At 39.1% G+C, this 25,707-nt stretch overlaps 1 protein-coding gene across 5 annotated transcripts in view; it reads left to right on the forward strand.

Moving 5' to 3' along the window:
- slc12a5a (solute carrier family 12 member 5a) overlaps positions 1–25,707 on the forward strand; it is a 131,438-nt gene that overhangs the window by 93,533 nt on the left and 12,198 nt on the right. For all 5 annotated transcript variants that reach the window (XM_058054698.2, XM_058054699.2, XM_078798488.1 and 2 more), the window contains exons 2-7: positions 371–471; positions 2,259–2,396; positions 12,836–12,982; positions 20,403–20,457; positions 22,960–23,090; positions 25,354–25,601. In XM_058054698.2, the coding sequence (XP_057910681.1) occupies positions 371–471; positions 2,259–2,396; positions 12,836–12,982; positions 20,403–20,457; positions 22,960–23,090; positions 25,354–25,601 (820 nt within the window). The remainder of the gene's footprint in view (positions 1–370; positions 472–2,258; positions 2,397–12,835; positions 12,983–20,402; positions 20,458–22,959; positions 23,091–25,353; positions 25,602–25,707) is intronic.

Below are 25,707 nucleotides of genomic sequence, written 5' to 3' on the forward strand. Positions count from 1 at the left end.
ATTGTATTGGGGAAAGGAATATTCCACCCCTGTAAATCCGATTATATATTCATTCGGATTGGCACTTTTCTTTCGGAATGAGGTGTATACAAAGGTTACATTCTTTCCGTTTGAGCAAATAACCCGAATGGAATTGGAATATTTGTGTCCATGTAAACATGGCTAGTGTCGCAATGTATTTTCTCTTATACATTTTCCATTTCTGAATGCCTTTGGCTGTTATTGTAACACCGGTCCGTATAGTGGACCTTGTAGCGTTCACTGGAACACTTATGAGTAAATCCGATGATCACGTTCACACTTAACCAAGCAGAATAACCGAACCAAACACTTGTGAACGCATGCTAAATGCTCTAAATGTTTCTTGCAGGTGACAATAACCCCAAGGAGAGCAGCCCCTTCATCAACAGCAGCGATGCAGCGGCAGAGAAGAGTCAACAGTACGATGGCAAACACATGGCCCTCTTTGAGGTACACACTGAAAAAAAAAAAAAAAAAAAAGGAGGATGTGCTTGTTCTCACAATTTAAGCAGAGGCCCTGACTGACCAGCGATCGATGTCGGTAACAACTGTGTGAAGGGCACGCAGGAGCGCTGGGTTAATGCACAAGCTAATCTCACACGGGTGCAGGGATAAACATGAAGGAGGCAATTTGTCTGAAATCTCAGCAGCTGAAATGGTCACGTAGAATATTAACAGAATAGAGGAAATGTGCGATAGCCTTTGCATTTATATCCTACCAAAATATATATGTGTAACATTCTCAACATCTGCGCAATGCAGACATGCAAACATACATTTGAATGTAGTGTTTCTACATATCGTACCTTATTATACATAAAATTGTTACCAGTCAGTCAGCTATGTAGTCTTTATTAGTTTATGTATTACATTAAGTTAGCATTTGCTATCAAACATGACAGATATACAATAAATGGAAATTATTATGCAAAATACAATGTATTTTAAAATATTTTCAGCAATGGGAACTTTTTCCAATGAATCATGAAATAATAATTTAACAATGGAAGTATATAAAACATACATTTCTATAGTGGAGTTCAGAACGTAAAGCCAAGCCAACAAACAGTTGCCTTCTTTTAACTATATACATATAACTATATATACACTACCGCTCAAAATTTCTTTGTTTTCCAAATAAAAACACATTTTCATGCATTTCACAAACATTTTTATCCATTTCACAAACAGTTAAAATTAATCCAATGATTTTCAAAGAACAATCTACATTTTTGCATAGAGGCCTACTATCAACAACTGTCAGTCCTCTGCATCAATCTCCTGTTATGGCTGCTAATCCAAGTTCATCACTTTATAAGGCTAATAGATTATTAGAAAAACCATCTAAAAATCTAAACTAAAACTAAAATCTCTTACCATGCTGTTAACTACTCCCTTCAGAGAGCAGCACAAACTGGGTCTAACAAGGACGGAAAAACGATGCATGAAGACAAATATCTGAGAGTGTGTCGTTTAAGACAAAAACGGGTCACAGGTCGTCACCTGGCAGCTGAACTAAATAGTAGCCGTCAAACACCAGCGTCAGTATCAACTGTGAAGCAGCGACTTCAGGATGCTGGACTTCATGAAAGGATTGCCAAGAAAAAGCCATATTTCAGACTGGCCCAAAAACATTTCCAAGTGTTCCCAAACTTTTGAGCATTAGTGTACGTAGTAACTAACTGCTACAAGTGAACAGATTACTTTTGTCATTGATAGAGTATATGAATCTTACTGCTGAGGTACTTTATCCGTCGTCAGAATAATAAACCCCGCCACTCACCGCTTAATCTTTCCCAGTGGGGAGCAATAGTGAACCAGGAGGGGAGCTTAATGCCAGATGACTGATGTCACATGACATCTAGAAAGTGATGTTTATGCGATTGACCCACACTGCATTCACGATCAATATAATCGGCACCCCTGCTGTAAACACCTTTCATTTACCTTACACTGTTAAACCTCGAGTTGCGCATGAAGTAGTCAGATGCAAACTTCAACTTGTGGATAGTATGGGAATGGAAGTATGTAGTAGTTAGAATGCGGTTTCGAACACAGCTTTTATTTTTGCTTATTTACTCAGATTACATTGACTATATTGCGTAATATGAGTGTAAAGGTGGCTATAATGTTATTTTTTCATGTATAGATGGTTGAATTGAATGTCTTAAAAATGTTATTTTTATAATAACAAAATTCTAAAAGACCAATGTTGTTGTTTTGTTGTGTGCATGTAGGAAGAGATGGACACCAGCCCCATGGTGTCTTCTCTGCTCAGCAGCCTGGCCAACTACTCCAACCTGCCGCAGGGTAGCAAGGAGCATGAGGAGGCCGAGAACAACGAGGCCGAGTCATCCCGCAAGAAACCCGTCAAGGTACTTTAAAAACACGAAACACACTCCATCAGGTCACAACATCAGGCACACTTCCACACTCCACTACACTCTGGGATGTGTTTTCCATTTTTTCACATACTGTTCAAATGCAGTCGACGAAGCATCTAAGCGAGTGTACACGTGCATAGAATACGCATAATGTACTTTACATCCACAGTTCTTTCCATGGCTGCTGTGGTGTGTGAATAATCCTGATGTAAATTCCATAGTCAGTAATTAATAGGAAGAGGAGACCTTACACAGCCATCACCAAGCTGATTGATTGCACAGATCATTAGCATTTGACATGCTCATTAGTTCCTTTTTTTTTTTAAGATGTCAACTGAATAATTTTATAGTAGATTAAGTCTCCTATATTTTGCCTGCTGTTATAGAATGCATCAATTGTACACATTTTGCTTGGTGCTCATGAATAATCATATAATTGTGTTTACATCAATTATGATCCGGATGGAAGCTGCTCATTTATTTGCTGTACTGCAGCTAAACAGCAATTGTATTTCATGAGCTGCATTTCAGTTGAAAGTAACTTAACGTAGCTCCAGACTGCAACTGTGTGGTCGTATTTTTCGGCTAATATTTATGTGACGCACTTTGACCCGTATTACCGTGAGAATGACAAATAATGTGCAAATTGTAGAATCGGTTAAAGACAGCTTGTCACAATCTAAACCAGAGTGTGTGATCGCTCACGTTTCAATCGCATTCGATCGACTTCTCTACCATCTTTGTTTACACATTTTGCCTGGCTCACAATTTCTTCTGCTTCTCTCACTGCTGCTAGCTAGCTTGCTAGATTAATGTGATTTTCTTTTTACCGTGTTAACATTTTATCTGGGCGGCACGGTAGTCGAGTGGTTAGCATGCAGACCTCACAGCAAAGAGATGAGGGTTCAATTCCACCCTCGGCCATCTCTGTGTGGAGTTTGCATGTTCTCCCCGTGCATGCGTGGGTTTTCTCCGGGTACTCCGGTTTCCTCCCACATTCCAAAAACATGCTAGGTTAATTGGCGACTCCAAATTGTCCATAGGTATGAATGTGAGTGTGAATGGTTGTTTGTCTTTGGCGGGTTTTGGATGTTTTTGGTAATGGTAATTACCAAATTTGGTTTTATTTCATTTAAAGATGCATCAGATTACAATTGAATGCATCACATAACCAGTTCACAGTTCCACATGTCCAAAAGGAGTAGGAAGAAGCAAAGCTTATTAAATCCTACCCCTCCATCTGGTACTTTTACAATCAGTAACATTTGTTCACTTCCTGCTTTCCATAATAAAGTTTAAGGTTTTGTTGGGTTTTTTTTGTAATTTTTAAATTTTGTAATTTTTTGTCCCATAACGAAGTACGAGGTGATATGACCATACAATGACATAATGTGTACCATAGTAAGTGTCAATATAGTGATATATATAGCACATCATGACTGGTTCAAGACTCTTCATCCTTGTATTTAGCAAACATCAACTGCTTGTATTGTTTCTTGAATTGGATCATTGTTGTGCATTGTTTGAGGTCCTTACTCAATCCATTCCATAGTTTGATTCTACATACTGAAATGCTATGGCTTTTTAATGTAGTCCTAGACGGCTTTTTAGGGGACTTTATAAACGAAATAGGCTAATCCCCATCAGAGGAGCCGCCAGGTTTGTGAAAACTGCGACTATCTTGAATGCATAGCAAAGGGAAATACATGTTTTTGTTTCACGTAAGGATTGTGGATGATGGACATATTTTTTTTTTAATGCAGCTTTCCTTTAATGTTCTGTGGCTGAATGTGATATATGGCACGTGTTACAGACAATAGGGCTTACTAAAAGCACTACATGCAGGATTAAGTGGTATAGAAAATGAATGCGTACTACATGCATGGTTCAATGTGGTACATTCTATCCTTAGCGGAACCATCAGATAAAAATGCCAAAGGACAAGTTGGTTAAGTAAAGGACTGCGTATCAGGCTGGCATCTAAAGGCATCGCTAGCCATCAGAGTCAAGGTGAGGACGAAGAGAAAACGGCGAGTGAAAGTGTTCCAGTCCACGAGGAAAGGAATGTAAAAGTGACATGTGACTAGAGAGGCCAATATCAAGTGGGCGTTGATGGAACACCTGGTCAGACAGGGAGGGTCATAGTGTCGTGGAAAGCTGTCATCCTGTCACTGTCCAAGTGACTCTAGAGCATGTCTAAAACCGGGCTTCGCCTTCAATGACTTGCAAGAATCACTCATTATTTTGGTGTCACCGGCTTGGTTAACATGGCTTGTTATTTCATTTTGCCATGTCTACCAAGATAAATATAGCCGGTGAGTTGTGTGTAACAAAGCTGTACAGAACTCCTTCCTGCTGCCACCCAGACGACAGAAAAGAGCAAGGGATAATGCGACGACAGCTCATTAGTGAGTGACATTTAAGACACCACACGGTAATACAAACCAGGGATTTAGAATACCGACAGGGAAAAAAAAAAAGATTGACAGGCTAGAAACTTTCCACTCTCTCTCCATTATAAACTGTTATTAGTGATTCATGGAGCTTTTAAAACTATAACTTATTCAAATATCTTATTTCTAGGCTTAATAAAGTGCTTGTGCCCACACATTAGTTACAATCTTATGGCCGCAATTTTATTACATCCAATAGGACAATTCTGCTAATAATGCTCCATTTGACTGTCAGAAGTAGGCCCCATGTTGTGTTTTTTAAAATCAATTTTAAGGTATCAGAGTTCCCATAATAATATACTGAAAAGGTGAAAATCTAGTAATCCCCCGTTTGTCGCAGTGTACAGCCCACTCTACTTGTGAGTGTTGGCAAAATTTGGGGATGAGTATCCCCTCAGTACAGATTTGGGAGCATGCAGACACTATGTAGCACTTTTAGTGCAGGAGGAACTTTTGTTGTGTGCGTGCTGCGCTATTCTGGATGATGTGTGATGCACGACGAGTGTTATGAATGAGTATTGTGCTCCTCTCCGGGCACAGACAAGTAAGTCGGTTACATCTGAGCGTCAGAAGGCAGCGGATGCAGCTGGAGGGACCCACCAGAGGTGGATAAACCTGCTTTTCATTCAAGTTTTCAGTTAATAATGTGAGAAGACTTAAAATAAATGCATTGTGAAATACAAAACGTGAGTTGTGGATACCAGCATTTTGGTAAAACAAGCATATTGGCTTTTTTTTGGCTTGAAATAAGCTATGAAAATAAATAATTTTCATAATTTTCATTTTGTAAAAGTAGCTCTCACAAGAAAAAAATCTGTATTGGCCGATTTCACTCATGGATTAACGGGTTCGGTAGCATAAAAGCCTGATCGTAACATCCTTAACCTGTTTTTTTTTTTCCGTTTGTTTGTTTAATAGCTTGTGTCCTCCATGATGTCATGAAAAGCTGCAATTTCATCAGCAAGCATTTGGAGCACACAAGTGATGGAGAAGAGAGATTTTTTTTCCCCCCTTCACATTTAGTCCTCATAACGAGGCTCTGTGGACACATACTACTGTGAGAACATCATTAAAAAGTCACTTTTGCAGAAAGTATTTACACCGTGAGGGGCTGATGGCTTTGCTAACTAGCAAATTGAGTTAAATGGGATGAGAGCAAAAAAAACACATGTGACAAATGAAAATAGTGTTTTAATGCCTTGTCCGAGCAACTAAGGTAACGGTTTTATTGGTATCCAAATAGTTTTCTTTTACAAGCACGGGTTTGAGAATTGCCTCTTTGTTGCCCTTAGCTTTATTTAATCTACACCGATGGAATTCATTTTGGTAAAACACAACATGTAGATGCCATTTGACAAATTGAATTGTTGCATTCAGTTCAGCAGGAAGGCAGAAAAAAAACAGTCCTGTTGCTTTACAAGTCTTCAGTCAAGCTATATTGTGTTTATTAGGAATACTCAGCACTGCTTCAGATATATTTGCGTGCATCAGCCCTTTAAATTGCTGTTTTCTCTTCCGCAGCTGAGGGATTTCAGTGTTGTTTAGCTCTTTATTGGTGCTACATTGCCTCGTTTTTCAGTCGTTGCACCATTTTTTCTGTCCCTCATCCCACGGTGCAGGTCTAATCTCCCTCCCGTCACCCTATACCCACTAACGCTTTAATTAGTATGCATGCACGCTGCTCGGCCAATCAGCAGCACCAATCTTTCCATCACCTCGAGAGGCTTTACATTCAGCCGACCCGTTGCACTCGCTCGTCCCATCATCTTCCCTCTCTCCATTTCTCGCTCGTCTGCGCTCTGCTTCTCCCTCATCATCAGCTTCAGGGGAGGAGGCATCGCCTTGCTTTGTTCGGCGGTGTGAAAAGCAAGATTAGCAGATTGGTTGTTATTTGACATGAGGGAGACGTCTGGAGGTCGACCAAGTTCATGTGGAAAAAGTACAGCTTGATTTTTGCCTGTTTAAAGTAAAAACAGCTTTTGTTGGCGTTTTATAATATGTTGCGCTTTATTGTGTGGAAAATACGGTATATCACTAAAAAAGTATTGCTCCTTATTGTCTCAACTATTTCAAATAATCTTCTAGTCCAGCACTCTTGACAATTGTTACAGAAGCTTTTCGCCACCCTGTTGTTTTACAGCCTCCATGTTCTCCTACATTAACACTGTTTCCCTTCTGTGTGTTTTATTGTCCGGAAAGCTCCCCAACACACACACACACACACACACACACACACGTTCCTCCACCTCTCCTGCTCATTTGGCTGGAGCATGGGATCAGTATTCCCATCAGCAGCCTTGACGAGCATCTATCTTGATTAATGTCGCCTTGTGTTACAGCAGCGTAAGTGACATTTCACAGCTCACATATTGTCTTCTCACACATAGAGAGATTATTGCCACATGGGATTATTGTTTCATTTGCCTCAAGCCAAACCTGCTTCCATTATTGATTTTTCATCACTCAATTCATCAAATGTGACAGACACATCACAATGTCTCCAGTCAGGGTCACTCCTGGTGATCTCATATCACCAGAACTAACACAAATATACAAAGAAAAGCATTCATGAAACATTCAAACCTTTTTAAAGTGAATTTTAAATCTTAAATCATACATTTTTTATATCTCCGCTCCTGGTTTGTAGTCATCTTTTTCGACTTTGGCTTTCCTCTGCACCTGCAGCGGCACCAGACAAATAATGCAACACACTTGGTGGGATTGTTGCACTTGCCGCCATTTGCTAAAGCATATAGTACACTCATGAAAAAGCTCCACGGTGCCACAGAGGCGTCAAAAACCGTAGAAAGTGCAAGGAACCGGATCACGTTAAAACTAGGGCTTTCAACTGAACAGTAGATGGTGACATCCCTCTGCAGGTTGGTGCTGTTCTTACTATGAATGTTTTGAGGGTCTTTCTTGACAGCTCTCACAATGCCTGTTCGACGTCTGTTACATTATATGCAATGTTTGTGACCATTGTTTTACCCTGTAGACAACTCTTGTTATGTTGTTTTCACCTCTAAATGCAGTCCGTACAGGGAAAACCATCTAATCTGAAACTGAACATTGACATTCAGTGATATTTATTGATTGAATAAACAAAGTAATATAGGACATACATAGGACAAAACGCATACTGTATGTTCCAATACTTGAAAAATTGGTGATTTGAAAAGCAAAATAATCACCTTGTACTTCGGTATGAGGTGCATTATTAAAAAATATTATGGAAAGCAGGAAGTGAACAAATGTAACAGTTAGTGATTGTAAAAGTACCAGATGGAGGGGTAGGATTTGATAAGCTTTGCTTCTTCCTACTCGTTTTGGACATGTGGAACTGTGAACTGATTATGGGATGCATTCAATTGTAATCTGATGCATGTTCAAATGAAATAAAACCATTACCATTACCATTACCAAATGTTCTATCCAGATGTAAAAAGCTGAATTGTTGCTCTCTGGTCTCACATACATCTTGTGATGTCCAAGTAGTTTCAATCTGCAGCAGAAATAAAGGAATTGAGTGTTACCGTACATCAAAATATGGACGGCCAAATTAGCTGTGGTCGCTTTTTCAGGCCTCTGATTGGCCAAAATGATGTTTTTTATATAGACAGAGATTTTTTTGTGTGTGCAAATTCAGACACAGCATACATTTTCCTGTCTCCATTTCATCATAAAGCCTTTTTTAAAACATTTTTAAAATAATTTGTTCTCAAAAATAAAAGTCTTTTTGCAAGATAAAGGTTCACTGCCGACCTGGATTTATGAATTCATGAAGGCAAAAGATTCAGTATGCCTGTTAGCCTGGAATTTGATAGCATAGCTCATAGGGGTTTGGACCACTGTCTGCAGCCTAGAATATTCTAGTTACTAGTCGACACTGTACTATATATGCAGCGACGGTGAGGACGGAGCACCACAGAGGACGTTCAGCTTCAGAAGCAAGGGGGGGTGGGTGGGGAGGGGCGGATGATGGGACACAATCTATTTAATAATTCAGCACACCTGAGCAGAAACACATTTGCTCTATCGACTCCCGTTTTGTCCAGCCAAGTGTGGCGACGGTGTTACAACAACCTCGCCCTCAGGCTCTCCTTCATCTGCCCCCGCAAGTGCCATTTAGTTACCTGTACACTCGCCTGAATTAAAAATCAAACATGAATGCATCAAGGTGTTCGCTTTATGAATCTTTATGACACGATCAAGTGTGATATTCAAGCATCCAATAAGAAATAATCTTGCTGGAATTTGTCATTAAGGTGATGACACTTCATTCCATCAGCCCCCAACAGGTTCCTCTGGATATTGACCTTCTGCACCTTTCCTTATCTCTAGCCCGTGGACGTAAAATGTGTCACCATTTGAACCCCATTTCCTTTTTCCCCTGCGATGTAGCAAAGATATGGAGTTGCTCTCACTTTTTTTTCCCCTCTACAGTCTGTTCAGGGGAGCAATTCAGTAGATATCCACAGGCAAATGTGGGAAAAATGTCTGCTATCTAGTTATAATGCTAAAAAAAACAAGCCAATTATAAGCCTCTATCTCTCATAAATCAGATTTTTGGGGAAAATTAGGGAAACAATTTCATTTTGTTTCATACATAAACAACTAATCAATCAATTAATTAATCAGAGGTTGGTCTGGATCTCTTATAGTTACAATTTGGACAGTTACAATTCAAAAAATATGACTTATTTCCAATAATATATAACTTTGTTCCCTTTTTTCACATTCATTCATTCATTTTCTACCGCTTATCCTCACGAGGGTCGTGGGGGGGTGCTCTGTGTGGAGAAAACCCACTCCATGTGGAGTGTTCGCCCCGTGCATGTGTGGGGAGAACATGCAAACTACACACAGAGATGGCCGAGGGTGGAATTGAACCCTGGCCTCCTAGCTGTGAGGTCTGCGCGCTAACCATTCGACTGCCGTGCAGCCGATCCTTTTTCAGCATTCATTCATTCATTTTCTCCCGCTGTCGATTGGTCGCCAGCCAATCACAGGGCACATATAGACAAACAACCATTGACACTCACATTCATACCTATGGACAATTTGGAGTCGCCAATTAACCTAGCATGTTTTTAGAATGTGGGAAGAAATTGGAGTACCATCGGAGTGGAATTGAACCCTGGTTTTCTAGCTGTGAGGTCTGCGTGCTAACCACTCGACCGCCGTGCAACTGATCCTTTTTTAACATCATATTTTAAATTACACCTTTGTTGTAATATTGCACTACGATTGGCTGGCGATCAGTCCAGGGTGTACCCCGCCTCTTGCCCGTCAGTAGGGATAGGTTCCAGCATACCCCCGTGACTCTCTTGAGTATAAAATAAAATCGGTATAAAAAATGAATGAATGAATGTTCCATTTGTATAAGAAAGAAAGCTATTAAAGCTGAGTATGCTCAGGTACAGCCATAAGGGTACTGGACAGTGGTACGGTTCGGATATTTGACATTTTCCACTGGAAACCCAATAAAACCAAAAAGTACTACTTGATTACAAAGAACCTGAAGTGATTTGGATGTGACTTCATTGACTTTATATCTGAGTGTGGTGGTGAGTGGCTAGTGGCTCGCGAGAGGCAGAGCGTGAGGAAGCTGAATTTAGTACCGCTGCAAATATATCAAAGGGTGCACCACCTGAGCCTTCCATTCTGCAGGCCCCCCTGGGGGGAACGTGAGGGTAGGCAGGCAGCTGTTGCCCCGCAGCTAGCTCTGTGGTGCCCTGCTGGCCTACCTGTGGCTGTGCAGCAGCTCACGGTGGCTGGCTCCCTGGGGAAATCATCCCGCTGCTGGCTCCTGGCCTGCTAACTGAACCTATTCCGTGTGTGTGTGTGTGTGTGTGTGTGTGTGTGTGATGGGGGGGTCTCTGTGTCAGGACTGCAATCCCTCATCCGCAAATGAAACACCAATTGAAGGCAAATAGAAAAAGCGGTGCTTTCGATAAGAGCCAGAGCACACACCACCCCCCCACCCCCCTTCAACAGGCTCATTGATTCAATGCATACACAAGTGTTCAATTTGTTACCACGTTGCTCTCAATAAATCCACTCGTTTTGATCATGTACACATCTGTTTGGGACCAATGTAGCCGCTTCGAGTGTATTGTCGAGCTCCAATTCTCAAGATGCCACTTTGGAGGTCAGTGTGAGCCCTCGCAGCGGCTATTAGCCATCTCTGCACAGCTAGGCTGCACAGCAGAGAAAAGCTGTCTCTTATTTGGGTTGCGTTCACACCACACATGTTTGGTTGGGTTCTAAAAAACAAACAATTATTTTGGTCCAGTCTGAATGGAATCATCCATCCAGACTGCTTGTGCTCAATGAACTGTAGACTGGTTCGGTTAACTCAAATGTGAACCCAGCACACACCAAAAGCATTGTTAAAATGGCAGTAAAACGAAATGAGAGTAATTTAGTAGTACTGTAGTACTGTATATTTTACAAGCTTTTCATTAAATCTAATGTGTAAAAATAACCTATAACCAGCAGATGTTTGGAATATTTAATTTGGAATATTTGATTCACATGTTGGTCGAGTTAGTTAGCACGCAGACCTCACAGCTAGGAGACCAGGGTTCAATTCCAGCCTTGGCCATCTCTGTGTGGAGTTTGCATGTTCTCCCCGTGCATGCGTGGGTTTTCGCCGGGTACTGCGGTTTCCTCCCACATTCCAAAAACATGCTAGGTTAATTGGTGACTCCAAATTGTCCATAGGTATGAATGTGAGTGTGAATGGTTGTTTGACCCTTGTGAGGAAAAGCAGTAGAAAATGAATGAATTTGATTTACATCAATCAAATACATTGATGCACACTAAGTCAACACGGAAGACATTCAACATTCAAATCTGCTTGATTTTGGGTCTCCATTGTTTGTTTGTTTTTGTTTTGTGTACTTGCAAGAGATTTATGCATCTTTGAGAGCACATCATTGTATTGTGTAATAATTTTATTTTAACATGCTGACATTCCAAAGCTTTTCTAAAAGTAAGATAGGGCCTAACAATAGATACCAATAGACACCTCTTTGACTCCTTCTTAAAAATAATCTTCTTGAATTTGAATAAAAACACCTAAAAATACCAACCTTCATCCTCTTTTAACATTTTCAAGATTTGACTTTAATCAGATGAATAGCCTCCTCAAGTTTTTTTTTTTTATAAAGGTCGAGCAACACGGGCGAGCACCTGAGTGCTGGTGTGTTAAGATATATATTAACCCCCCACCCCCAAGGACCCGTCAGTTGGAAATCAGAGTGTTTAATTACAGCAGTGCTGCTGAGTGCCATGAAAACAAAGGACAGAGAACATTGTCTTGGCCATTGTGTTTCTAAATGTTTTTTTTTTTTGCAAATTTCAATGCATTTTGTTATATATTTCCCATTCATGTGGTAATTATTATTATTATTATTAGTAGTAGTAGTAGTAGAAGTAATAACAATAATTATTATTATATTAATAAAAACAATAATACATTTTTATTGTTATTATTTTTATATAATATAATAATATAATAATATAATAATATAATAATATAATAATATAATAATATAATAATATAGTAATATAGTAATATAATAATATAATAATGTAATAATATAATAATATAATAATATAATAATATAATAGTATAATAATGTAATATATATTATTATTATTAATATTATTATTATTATATACCTAAACAGCATAGAAACAGGGAATAATTGGTGAGCAGAGGTAGACAGTGCTGCTGGATGCACTCATGCTACAACATTTTTGTACATCAGGACATTGCCTACAGCCACACCGTAACAATCTCATACCTGGCGACTATAAGAGCCACCCTGGTAAACTGAACAGCATCTTCATTGGGATCATTTACAGTATATCGTTGGCAGTACCAATCAAATATAAAATGTACTGTACTGTATAATGTATTGTAATTGTATTGTGCTTCATTATCTCTTTCTTATGTCTCCTCTGCAGGCCCCTCAGCTTGGCACACTGATGGGTGTCTATATGCCCTGCATCCAAAACATCTTCGGAGTCATCCTCTTCCTCAGGATGACCTGGCTGGTTGGCATCGGCGGGATCATCGGGACCTTCATTATCGTCTTTATGTGCTGCACCACTGTAAGTAGTGTGTTGTATTTGTTTGCCTAAGTTCTTCTGTGTGAGTGCTTCTTCGGAACCTCTAACCTCTAACTTGAAATTTCTCAGGAACTCCGTGTATTCCATAGAACACCCACTGCAATCGCTCACTGCTCTCACTCTTAGCGCATAAAATACAATCGAATCTCAAAAGTAAATTAAATAAATACATAATTTATTCTTTATTCTTTATTTTTGCAAAGCATGACAGGGAACAACAAGCAATGATAAGTGTCCAGCCAATGACAAGATCCTATTTGCACACATTTATTTCTGCAGCCAGTCAATTCATTAACAGTGTGTTACTAGCAATACATGCCTCCGTTTTGCAGGTTAGCGTATAGCTAATGCTGTTTGCTAAGCCTGTATTATGGCAAAATGAACGGTAGTACAACATCCACTCACCAAACCAAAATAATATGATGATGATCTTCAAAATACAGCAGATCGGCAGTCGATCCTGATCCTGAAGATCACAAGATCTTGCAAAATTAAAAGGTGATAAGATTTCTCATGGGCACTAGTACTGTGATGATAATAAATAAATCAACGAATCACACAAGAAATTCAAATGAACTCAATCATTTTGCTGGTCTCAGTATATTGCCATGTGTAAGCGTGTTTGTTTTCCTCGTCTTTTGAGCATTCAGCACCTTGGCGCATTTGTTTTATAGAAAAACGGCATGAACGGAGTGAGCCCTGTTGTCAGTCATACACAGAGTGCTAAAGATTGTAGTCTCATTAGGAGCAATGCAAGGTAAGATAGTAGAAATGGAATAAGTACATTCATTGCAATATATCGTCATTTTTTTTTTTTTAATCCTAATGTTAAATTCTTGTCACATTCTCATAGAACCAATCTTGTGTCTCGTTATCTTGTGGCACCTCGGACATTATACATATATACTAGCTATATATTTTGACCACAATAATAGCACTTGAATTTAAACTGTCATGTCTTCTCTGGTTTTCACTGTGCATTTTATCAGGACTGTAAGTTAGCATGTGTGCGAGTGTGTGTGTGTTTGCGTGTGTGTGCCTAGCCTAGATTCTCCTCCAGCATCGGGTGTATTTATAGAACAACCCCCTCAAATCCCGACCATGGCAAACTTGCTTACACACATACAACAGCAGCAGCAGCAATATGTTTTCCCCAATTGTCTCTCGCTCTTGACGCTGCATTTTTTTTGTTTTTTTTTTTGTCACTGCTTTTTAGATTTGTACTTGGACACATTTCCGATGCTTGTATTTGCTCGCAATCCATCCCTGTTTCTATTGATCTTGTAAGCGTGATGAAAACAGTGTGCAAAGAGAGAAAAACAAGATCAGATCTGGCTGACGCTGACAGGAGCACAAGCACACGCTCAAATTTCCTCTCTCTTTTTCTCTCTCTCTCTCTCTCTCTCTCTCTCTCTCTCACTCACACGCACGTACACACACTTTTCTTATCAGTTACACACGCCTCAGGGTGATAAGCCTGAGCATGAACGGTGTGCAAAGACCCTCACCCAACCCTACTATCTCCTCTGCATCCTCTTATGCACCTTACATAACATATCACCACCCACCCCTCAGGGGGACTGCGAGCTACGCACCACAGCAGTGCGCACGTATGCATGTATGTACATTCACTGTACATATGTATAGTACATATGTTCACACATAGGCACCAAAGATGTCCCGTCCATCCATGGTCAGAGCATAGTGAGAGAGTGTGACCCCACTTTTGACTGACAGGAGAAAAATATTTGTTTTGCTCTATCAATATTTGTGCTGTAATAATTGTGTAGGTTAATAATTAATTGGTCTGTAAATTACACAAAAGCCTAAATTAATGGTGATAACTTCAATATGTTTAAATAAAGTGAATAATTTTGCACTACTACAGCTTTCTTCTCATAATATTTATATTATTTGACATGACCGGTCTTTTGGTCTCAACGGTTCAGCTCTCATAATCATTATTAAGAATAAAGATTTTTGAACGATAATGAATGCTAGAGGGGTCATGGAGTCCATCTGCTGTTACGAGGAGGTTATCCTTCCAATAGTCTGGGACAAAATTGAGTAGAAAGATCTGCAAGACAACCACAGAGATAAAAGTAAAAATGTTGCTCATTTAATTATTGTATTTAATCTTTTATCAATATATTTTATATGTCCTTCACGTCTTTTGTGTCGGTGAAGGTCAAATTTATTTCCAGTATATTGCACATATCCAACAGTTACTGTAACTACCCAAAGTGCTGTACAGCACACAAACATACCCATTAATAATAATAATAAAAATAAAAAATAAAAAATAAAAAATAAAAAATAAAAAAAAAAAAATAATAATAATAATAATAATAATAATAATAATAATAATAATAATAATAATAATAATAATAATAATTGGTTATTTAATAATTTAATAATTGGTTAATTGGCGACTCCAAATTGTCCATAGGTATGAATGTGAGTGTGAATGGTTGTTTGTCTAAATGTGCCCAGTGATTGGCTGGCGACCAGTCCAGGGTGTACCCCGCCTCTCGCCCGAAGACAGCTGGGATGGGCTCCAGCACCCCCGCAACCCTCGTGAGGATAAGTGGTAGAAAATGTAGGTACAGTGCAAACAAGGCTGGGCTCGAAATGGTGCTTTGAGGCACACCCCAACCAATACTAGCCATAGTGACAAAATATGACCTTCCAGATAAATAGGACCGAAACCACTGGAGAACTGTTCCTTCAAGACCTACATGTTCTGACTCGACCTCCTGTATTTGTATGATAACTGCAACAAATACGTTTCTCCTAATACTACATATTATTCTTGTAATACTGTATTGTGAGGTTATTCTCTTGTTATTCATTTTTACTTGTGATTTTAGCTCTACATTTGATGACATATAGCTGTGAACATTAACGAGCCACATTTATTATCTTGTGATCAATGTGAAAGCTCGGCTCAGCATTAACTGTAGAAACACACACACATGTACACACACACACACACATCACTGCAAACCGTGTTGGCTAGGGCGCTCTATTCTAGCGTATTTCTATCCTAGATAATGAATGCAGGCTCGGACACAATGAGGTTTAATATCCGAGATGGAAAGTCGTCTGTTGTGAAGTCGTCCTCATTACTTCCAGGTCTTGAATCCGAATGCGGCTGGGTGGGGTTGCGTTCCTGCCCTGTGATGTGACTCATTTAAATGCTGCGGATGTTTCATCGTCTTTTTTTTATTTTTTTTTTTTTTTTTACTCTCATCTCTTACGCTTCCTCAATTTTCTGCAAGCCTTTTTTCATTTAGCTCTCACATTATTTCCTCCCCGGCTTTTGATTCCCCCATTCCTATTCTTAATCAATCCTGTCTCCCTTCCTCCTTTTTGGCATGCATCTGTACGCACTCCTCTTCTACCCACTGTCTTCTACACCTGAAAGACATTTTGGTTCATCCTCAGACATCCACCAGGATGCAAGTAGACTCCCGCTGCAGTCATATCCACAATGGGAGTAATGAAGCATGCTAATGAAGCAAGGCTTTCGTGCAAAGCAGGACACTCTTCTGTCAGAAGCAATCTCCTCTTAATACTCCCAAGGTTGACCAAAGGCCATGTTGGGCTGTTAGATCTGGACTGGAGCAGACATAAAGTGTCTTTGGCGCTCTAGGTGGACATGCCGACACAGTTGTACGTTTAACTCGTGAAATTTAGCAGCTAGTAGTAGAAAAAGCAGATGGCACTGAAAGCAAAGGCACAATAAAATTCTAATTAGAAATGATTAAGGTTCCATGTTTTTCATCTATTTTAAATATGAGATGTCCCACAACCGTGTATAAAAATGCGCTGTCCAAAACCTAGCTAGCATTGATGCTGGAATGCAGATAGCTTAAACTATTACCTATTATGCTAATTTTTCTTTGTATTGACTTCTGGTCTCCTTTTTTAGATTTTCCAGAATCTGCACCTATTCCAGCTGTATTTCCTTTGATTTGTGCTTCCTGCCAAAACGGTCTGTTTTAATTTATTCTATCTCTCCTCTGGACATGTCCGAACCATCTCAGTCTGGCCTCTCTGACTTTATCTCCAAGGCCTCTATCATGTAATGTCCCTCTGATGTACTCGTTCCTGATCCTATCCATCCTGGTCACTCCCAATGAGACCCTCAGCATCCTCTTAATGGACTTAATATATTAATATATTTAATTAAGTCCATTCAGTTCATCCATTATCTGTATGAATGTATACAGGTCTCTAACATGTAATGTCCCTCTGATGTACTCTGTCCTGATCCTATCCATCCTGGTCACTCCCAATGAGACCCTCAGGATCCTCTTAATGGACTTAACATATTAATATATTTAATTAAGTCCATTCAGTTCATCCATTACCTGTATGGATGTATGAACTGAATGGACTTAATTAAATATATTAATATATTAAGTTCGTTAATATATTAATATATTTAATTAAGTCCATTCAGTTCATCCATTACCTGTATGAATATATGAACTGAATGGACTTAATTAAATATATTAATATATTAAGTTCATTAATATATTAATATATTTAATTAAGTCCATTCAGTTCATCCATTACCTGTATGAATGTATGAACTGAATGGACTTAATTAAATATATTAATATATTAAGTCCATTAAGGGGATGCTGAGGTTCTCATTGGGAGTGACCAGGATGGATAGGATCAGGACGGAGTACGTCAGAGGGACATTACATGTTAGAGGCCTTGGAGATAAAGTCAGAGAGGCCAGACTGAGATGGTTGCGACATGTCCAGAGGAGAGATAGTGAATATATTGGTAGAAGGATGCTGCATTTAGAGCTGCCAGGTAGGAGGCGTAGAGGAAGACCAAACAGGAGGTTTATGGATGTAGTGAAGGAGGACATGAGGGTAGTTGATGTGAGCGAGACAAATGAGGACCCTTTGCTGTGGCGACCCCTGAAGGGAAAAGGCGAAAGAGAAAGAAGAAAGGATTATTGTCCTATATACTGTACAAGAATGTTTCCTGTTACAGTACGGAACCTAATATAAGACGTAAGACAGACCCTTTTTGTCAAAACCCACTTATGGACAAAATCATTGACAAAAACTTTACGTTCTGCTGAAATATTCCAGAATAGAGTTCCAGTTTGAGTGCCCTAGAGTTAGACAGTGCCTTGTGGCACCACCGCATGGCGGAAGTTGGTGACTGCTTGATTGAGTATGCGGCTGACTAGTAACCTCTACGTGCCATCAGATAAAACACTTAAACAATTACGGCGTTATCTGCTGTGGCGGGAGAGGAGCTTGTGGCCTCATTAGGACCAGATTAAAGGGGGACGAACAGAGCCCGGTCATACTTGCATACGGACCCTAAGAACCTTTACAGGGTCAGATGAGTTGATAGATCATCTTTTATTAAATGCTGTAATTGTAGGTGGGGCGTTTATTGGAAGACGGTAAGGCTGTTATTTCCCAAACTATTAATAATGGTTTTGAGCGCATGAGAAAGTGGAAAATAAAACATAGCATTCTCTAATTGACTCTAAATGCTTTACAGCAGTTATGTTAGCTAGCTAGTATGCTACAATGTGCTGCAGCTGCTGTGTCCCTTGTCTATTGGTTGTTACGTAACGTTAAATTGAGCATTTATGTCATCATTTGGGCATTTGGATGTGAGGGATTTTTTTTTTTTTCCTGAGCTATTAAATTTGAGTATTCACGGTTATCCTTTCTGCATTGTTCTTTCTCCTTTTTGGTCAAACAGAGTATGGTCTACGCTATTACATAATAGCACCATAACAAGGACGCCATCATGTCTTGACTCATCCTCCTTTTCATGTGCCAGTAATTTGAAAAGTCACTCCCAAATTCAACAATAGCATGTTAGCGCTCCATGAAATCTTAATGCCAGCGTCACACACCATCTCTCCTTCCTCCATTTGTCATTCTTTCTCTTGCGGAACGTTCCTCCACTTGCTTTTTCTTTTTCTCTCTCTCTCTTTCTTCGGGGCAGCAATGATGGAGTCGGGCTGGCTGTCTCTATTCTTGCATGGACGTACATTTCTTCTCGTTTTTCCATCTCAGTCCACACCGGAGTTTTATTAAACTTGTCATCATGGCTGACCGTGGAGCCTTCTGGCTTTATTATTCATCTAATCAGCAGCCACTTTGCTTAAGCATTTTTCATTTTCCTACTAAGACCTTGTCAACTTATATCCACATGTTCATTCATTCATTCATTTTCTACCGCTTTTTCCTCACGAGGGTCGCGGGGGTGCTGGAGCCTATCCCAGCTGTCTTCGGGCGAGAGGCGGGGTACACCCTGGACTGGTCGCTAGCCAATCACAGGGCACATATAGACAAACAACCATTCACACTCACATTCATACCTATGGACAATTTGGAGTCGCTAATTAACCTAGCATGTTTTTGGAATGTGGGAGGAAACCGGAGTACCCGGAGAAAACCCACGCATGCACGGGGAGAACATGCAAACTCCACACAGAGATGGCCGAGGGTGGAAGTGAACCCTGGTATGTTACGTTATGTGTGGAAACCATTAGCAATGGAATCATGCTAGAAGAAGCTAAACGCCATGTTAGCTACAGTATGTTCATTGGCATGCTAATGTTAGCATGTTAACTTAGCATACCACAGTAATAGTACAGTATTGCCTCATGGTAGCAGGCTAGAAAGTCAATTTGTTGTTTTTTTTGAAGACTTCTTTGTGTTTTTTTTCATATTTTAGGTTAAGCTAGCATTTAGCCGAGAATAAAATGCCAGGCTAATGTAGCCATTTTACATGCTATTGCTACCCTGCTAGTGCTATGGATGCCAGCTAGTGTTACTGCTTGATAATATGTTGTTTAAATCTTACTCCCTGATGCTTTAAGAATAGTTCAAGGCTTTTGGCCCACTGGCTAGCGCTCCTAGACTTATCTGTCAATCAGTGGGGACGTGGGGTCAAGCCCATGCAAGGTTCAGGGCTGGTCCGCGTTACACAAGCAAGCTAGTTTTGTGATTTTGTCTTGTATGTTAAGCTGCTATTTAGCCAAGAAATTAATTATGGTGAGAATTATTGGGGAAGACAAGAATTTCCCTTATTTCCTATAATTTTCTGGAAAAACTTCAAAAGCAACTGTTGACAGATGCATGCAGTGTATTAGCTATAATCATTTGCATGCAAATGTAGCCATTTTAGTATTGCTACCATGCTTACAACTTTTTCCTTTTGTGTGTGGTTTATTTTGTCATATTTTAGTTTTGATCAAGCTGTTATTTTTCCAGAAATGAAGACGCACACATATGGTGTTTATACTTTGATAAAATGCAGTGAAATGTGCAAATGATTTTCTACTGCAAATTGTATTTAAAATAGTCTTAACTACATTTTCATGTCTCTGTCCCCTCTGCAGACCATGCTGACGGCCATCTCAATGAGCGCCATCGCCACTAATGGAGTCGTGCCAGGTGGGTGAGCAGACGTCGCAGTTTGAGGCTGTCTCAATTTCTCTTTTTTTCCGCTGATTGCACTTGGCAAGGTGCACCGTGCTCAGCTTGCCGTCGCTGTTTAAAGCGTCAGTGTGTACTTTGACTTGTTGTGACTGAACGTTACTCGCACACAAACAAAAATACAACTTGCATGCAAAAGATGCGTTCATGTAGTATGAACGCGCTGCAGTTTAGTGTCGTGCGGGTCAGAGGGAATTAGCACCTTTGAAGTGTGGAAGTGTCAGCCAATTAGAAGTGGACTCACTGCCAGGATGCTGCTCGTTGTTTATTTATAGTTTCTTCATTTGCACAGAATTAGAAAAAGCACGCACAATAATCAGCAATTAGGAAGTGAAGCATAAGTACAAATACAAGTACGGGGGATGCTAATTGGTGCGCAAATGTTTTCCCTTTGGGACTTCTGGGTTACTTCGAAACATCTTACAGGGTCAAAATGTCACCACCATAATATAAAACTTTATTAAGAGTACAGGTTTAAGTAAAATGTTAACATGCTGAACTGTCATATAGATGTAAAAGTAATTAAACACATGTGAAATTTCACACAGTAAAAGTAAAATAAAGTAAAAGTAATCAACGTTCATGGAGACTAATGTTTATTTCCATGCATTTCCAAGTTATTAGCAGTTACACTTTAAGCTACATGATATTTGTGTTGGTAAAAATGCGCATGGGTATGTAAATACATAATGAATTGCAATATTTGTCGTCAGTATTGGAGTATTTGGAGTGAGGGAGACATAATGACGTGACCGTATAATTTGTAAACAAAACTGAGCCACATGTGAGGGCATTTTCGATGGCCACAAATAAAGTTCCATAAATGGATAGGTTCCATATGATTGACATAACATTGTTCCACTTTGCCATCACAAGGTAGCAATATATGACAGCATCACAAACCTTCATAAAAAGCCAAAGAAAAAGCAAAGAAAAGATGCTCAGTGAGCTGGGGATTTTCTCCAAATGATTTGAATAGCAAGTTTTATTTGACTTTAAGGGTTTTATTGTGTTATATTATCAAGTTTCCAAGTACATTCTGGAGGTTAAGTCTGATATTAAAATGCTTTTTTTGAAGGCGTATGCCGAACGTTGATATTTTATAAATAATGTGAGTAGTTTGTGCTGTTTTTTTGCATCGCTAAAGAAATTCCACTGCATAGTCACTATAATAAAGGAATAGTTTAGATTTTTTTTACATGAGGTTGTATGACATGACCATTAGCAGTGTAGTGCATCAACGTTGACTTTCCCCCACCTTGTCCCATGAGCCAAGTTCTGATCGAAAGTAGTTCTGCCCATAGCTAGAAGCGGCACAGCTTAAGAGACCCCACCAACTAGCCGGAATTACTTCCCTCAGCATTGACCAACCAGAACTCGGCCCATAGGACGAAGTGGGGAAAGAGGCACCATTGATTCCCTACACTGCTGATGGGAATGTCATACAACTTCATGTCAAAAATTTGAACTATCCTTTTAAAGTGTACGATTTATTGTCAATATTGATCCTTAAAGTTGACATAAGAGGTATGGCTGTTGGCCAAAGCTCTCCAAGTGTGCTTCTCATTAAACATTGATGGCTTTTTCTGGCTAGCAGGAACAGAAAATCAACAGTGATGCAACTTCTAAAGGTGAAACACAATCCGTTTAGGATCACTGGTCCATCTCTGATTTGTTTTTCCTATAGGAAATAATGCAAATAGGGCTGCCATCATAATAAGTAGCTCCTAACAACTTTTCAATTAGCTCCCCAAAGGCTTTATTCATCCAACTCCTACCTACAAATTTAGAAAGTGGGGTTCAGCAGTAGTCCAGAAGTATTATGGTACTTAGGACCATCTTGGAAATCCAAGGGAATACAGCTGGAATAGGTGCAGATTCTGGAAGATCTAGAAAGTTTTCAGTGTGGGTAGTCCACACATCAGCACAAATGGACAAAAAAATGACATAATTTAATGAATCCCGGATGTTGATCACCTGATTGACCTTCAACCTGAAAGCTGCATCACACACACACCTCTTCATGTGTTCTCCATGATAAGGGCGCACCAACGAAGTGCGGAGTGATGTTGCGAGACCAGAACATGGCCACAAATTAGGTTCAAAGCATGAGAAAAAAGTAGGAAAAAGGTAGTAAATAAATGACCACATTCTCAAGCATTTTTGTTGTTTTTCAAAATTTTTCACTTTTCTAATTTTTCTCATTTTCTCCCTTTCCCATTTTTTTATTTTTCTTAATTTTGTCATTTTTCTTGTTTTCTCATGTTTCTTGTTTTCTCATTTTCAAATTTTTACCTATTTTTTTTGCCATTTTTCTCATTTGTCTAAAATGCTCTGCTCTGCCCCCATTCACTGCCGCTTGGCAGCTGTCAGTGGGGACCTGCATTGCAGTGCATGCCCATAATTAAGTAGTAAATGTAACTTGTTATATGATAAAGTTGTGTTGCTGTCTTTGTGTAGCTGGAGGCTCGTACTACATGATATCCCGCTCACTGGGCCCTGAGTTTGGGGGAGCGGTGGGCATTTGCTTCTACCTGGGGACCACCTACGCTGGAGCCATGTACATCCTGGGGGCCATTGAGCTGCTCCTGGTGAGAAACAGACTTTCTGCTACTTTTATTATTTTAGATTTCTGCCCATAGAAAACAGCAGCTTTATTTCCTCCACAAAAACAAAAAGTATTAAAAAGTATTATGTTATTTATAAATTAAAAAAAACAACAACAACACTACTCCAATTAACAACAACAACAACAACAACAATAATAATAATAATAATGTAATACATAAATACATGTATTGTTTTTGATATTATTTAGTTTGTTTTAGTCATTTATTTTAAATAAACGACTAAATAAATGATTTAAGAATTATATATTTTTTAATAAAAAAATTATAATTCTTAAATTAAAAATAAATTAAATAATTTGATTAAATGATAAGGTAATACAAATAAATAAATTATATGATTGGTAGTTTAGTCTAAATTAGATTTAATTTTTATGTGAATTATTTGAAAATCTCTTTATCATTTGTGGCCATCCTGACTGAAAAACCTTTTTTTGCATTTAATGCAACCCTGTTGATTTTAAATTCTAAAGCTATTTGGAACAGTTACATTTTGATCTGTTCTGCCTTTTCGTAGACTTTATAACATAAATGTACATAAATGATACAAATACATAGGTAATGTATTACTTTTAAAATGAGATCTGACAAAGAGGGAGCCAACAAACATCACTTTCATGTCGAGAAATTGCAGAAAAAAAAGCCCATAATAGGGCCCATAACGGACATGAAATTGCGCTCGACAAATGTTGTTTGCATTTCCATGCAAAGAGATTCATGTGAGAGTTGATTACAACACAAATACAATTTAGTGACGCCCCTTCAATCTTGCCTTTCATTTTGATCTTAACCTCAATTCTTGTTGTGATTCTGGCAAACAGGAAATGGGTGTCCTCATTATCAACGCTTCCGATTGGCTGAGGCCACAGTGCACACTTTAAAAAAAAAAACAAAAAAACAGAAATACTGATATTAAAGCTATGGGGATCGCATCAGAAGTCTCACTTCCCAGTGTGCTTTAGATGGAATGTTAGAGGAATACACCCAGGAGACAAATTGTCCTCTTCTCTTTCCTCAAACTGGCTTCTTCACTCTGAATTTTGATCAGCTGATGAAACAAGAGGGAGATCTTTCATCTCGCTGCCTTTTTATTCCATGTTTCTTGCACTGCAGTCTGCATCGAGCGTTGGCTAATTATGCAAATGCAGCATTAGGGTGAGCTGGAGACACCGGGATCCATACTTAGAGTCCACTGCTATCAACGCAGAAGAGTGTTTGTTTGTGTCTTACTTAATGGATATGCAGAGTTTGATCATGCCTGGAGGTTAATTTTGGGTCAAAGCTAGCTTATCGTTTCTTTCATTGTGGGATAACAATCCCGGCAGAATTGCGAGGGGAGAGAAGGCTCATTTGAATACGTTTCATCCTGCTGCACTAACCCGTGCTGCTATTTTAGGAACGCAGCTCGGTTGACAGCGATGCAGGAGACTGTTTGCCGAGTGATACACTCTTCTTAGCATCAGGTCGCTCTTTTGATGGAACGCAGATGGTTCTTTTTTAGAAGAATAAGACATACCCCTGTGGTTATATAACACCATCACCGTGTATTTGTTTAATACTGAGCCTTTGGTGCTTGTTGAAACGTTAACTTTAATAACCTCTTCTTTCTTCTTTTTCATTACATTTAGTATATTTTTGTACTTGTAGGTGAAATTGATTAAATTTAACAGTAAGGAGCAGGAGCAGGCCTCTGACCTTAAACATGTTCTTGTAAATTCTTGTAAATAAAGGAAAGAGGGAGCACTTTTTCATTTTATATCATTGATTTTCATTTTAATTAATAGCATTTTTATATGAATTTATTTAGATTTGATTTAACATTTTTAAAATTATTTTGAATATTTATTTAATTGTACACACATGTTTATTTTATTTATTCCATTTTGTAAATTTTCTTATTTTTATTTAATTTTATTTGTATTTTGTTTCGATTTGATTTGTATTTTATTACATTTTAATATAATTTTGTAAAAGTTGGATTGTATTTCCTTACTACTTTAGATTGTATTTATTCCATTTTATTTCATAAATGTATTTAATGTATGTATTAATTACATGTAGTTTTAAGTTTTTATTAAATTGTTTGTACTCTTATTTTTTACATTGTGCCTTGTGCATCATTCATAGTATGCATGTAAGGAAGTTTAATTTTTGTGTTTATTTGCAATATTATATTCTTTACCTTGCATTTTTTGCTAACATTGTGCTTCTTCTTTTCCTCCTTGAGATCTACATCGTGCCCAAAGCAGCCATCTTCCCACTGGATGGCTTGGAAGGTGCCGAGGCGGAGGCAGCGCTGCTCAACAACATGCGCGTGTACGGCACCATCCTCCTGACCTCCATGGCCACGGTGGTGTTTGTTGGCGTCAAGTACGTGAACAAGTTGGCTCTGGTCTTCCTAGCCTGCGTCATCCTCTCAATCCTGGCTGTCTACGCCGGCGTCATCAAGACAGCCGTGGACCCTCCAGAATTCCCGTAAGTTGAACTGGTCTTCTCCTCTTGATTGGATGGCCCAAAGTCAGCTGGGATAGGCTCCAGCATACTCCAGCATATTTGAAATTTAAAATGTTTTTCTTTCGCC

Source organism: Doryrhamphus excisus, linkage group LG18 (assembly GCF_037039965.1).
Source record: "Doryrhamphus excisus strain RoL-2023G ecotype Guam linkage group LG18, RoL_Dexc_Guam_v1.1, whole genome shotgun sequence".
In the NCBI taxonomy this organism is placed as follows: Eukaryota; Metazoa; Chordata; class Actinopteri; order Syngnathiformes; family Syngnathidae; genus Doryrhamphus; species Doryrhamphus excisus.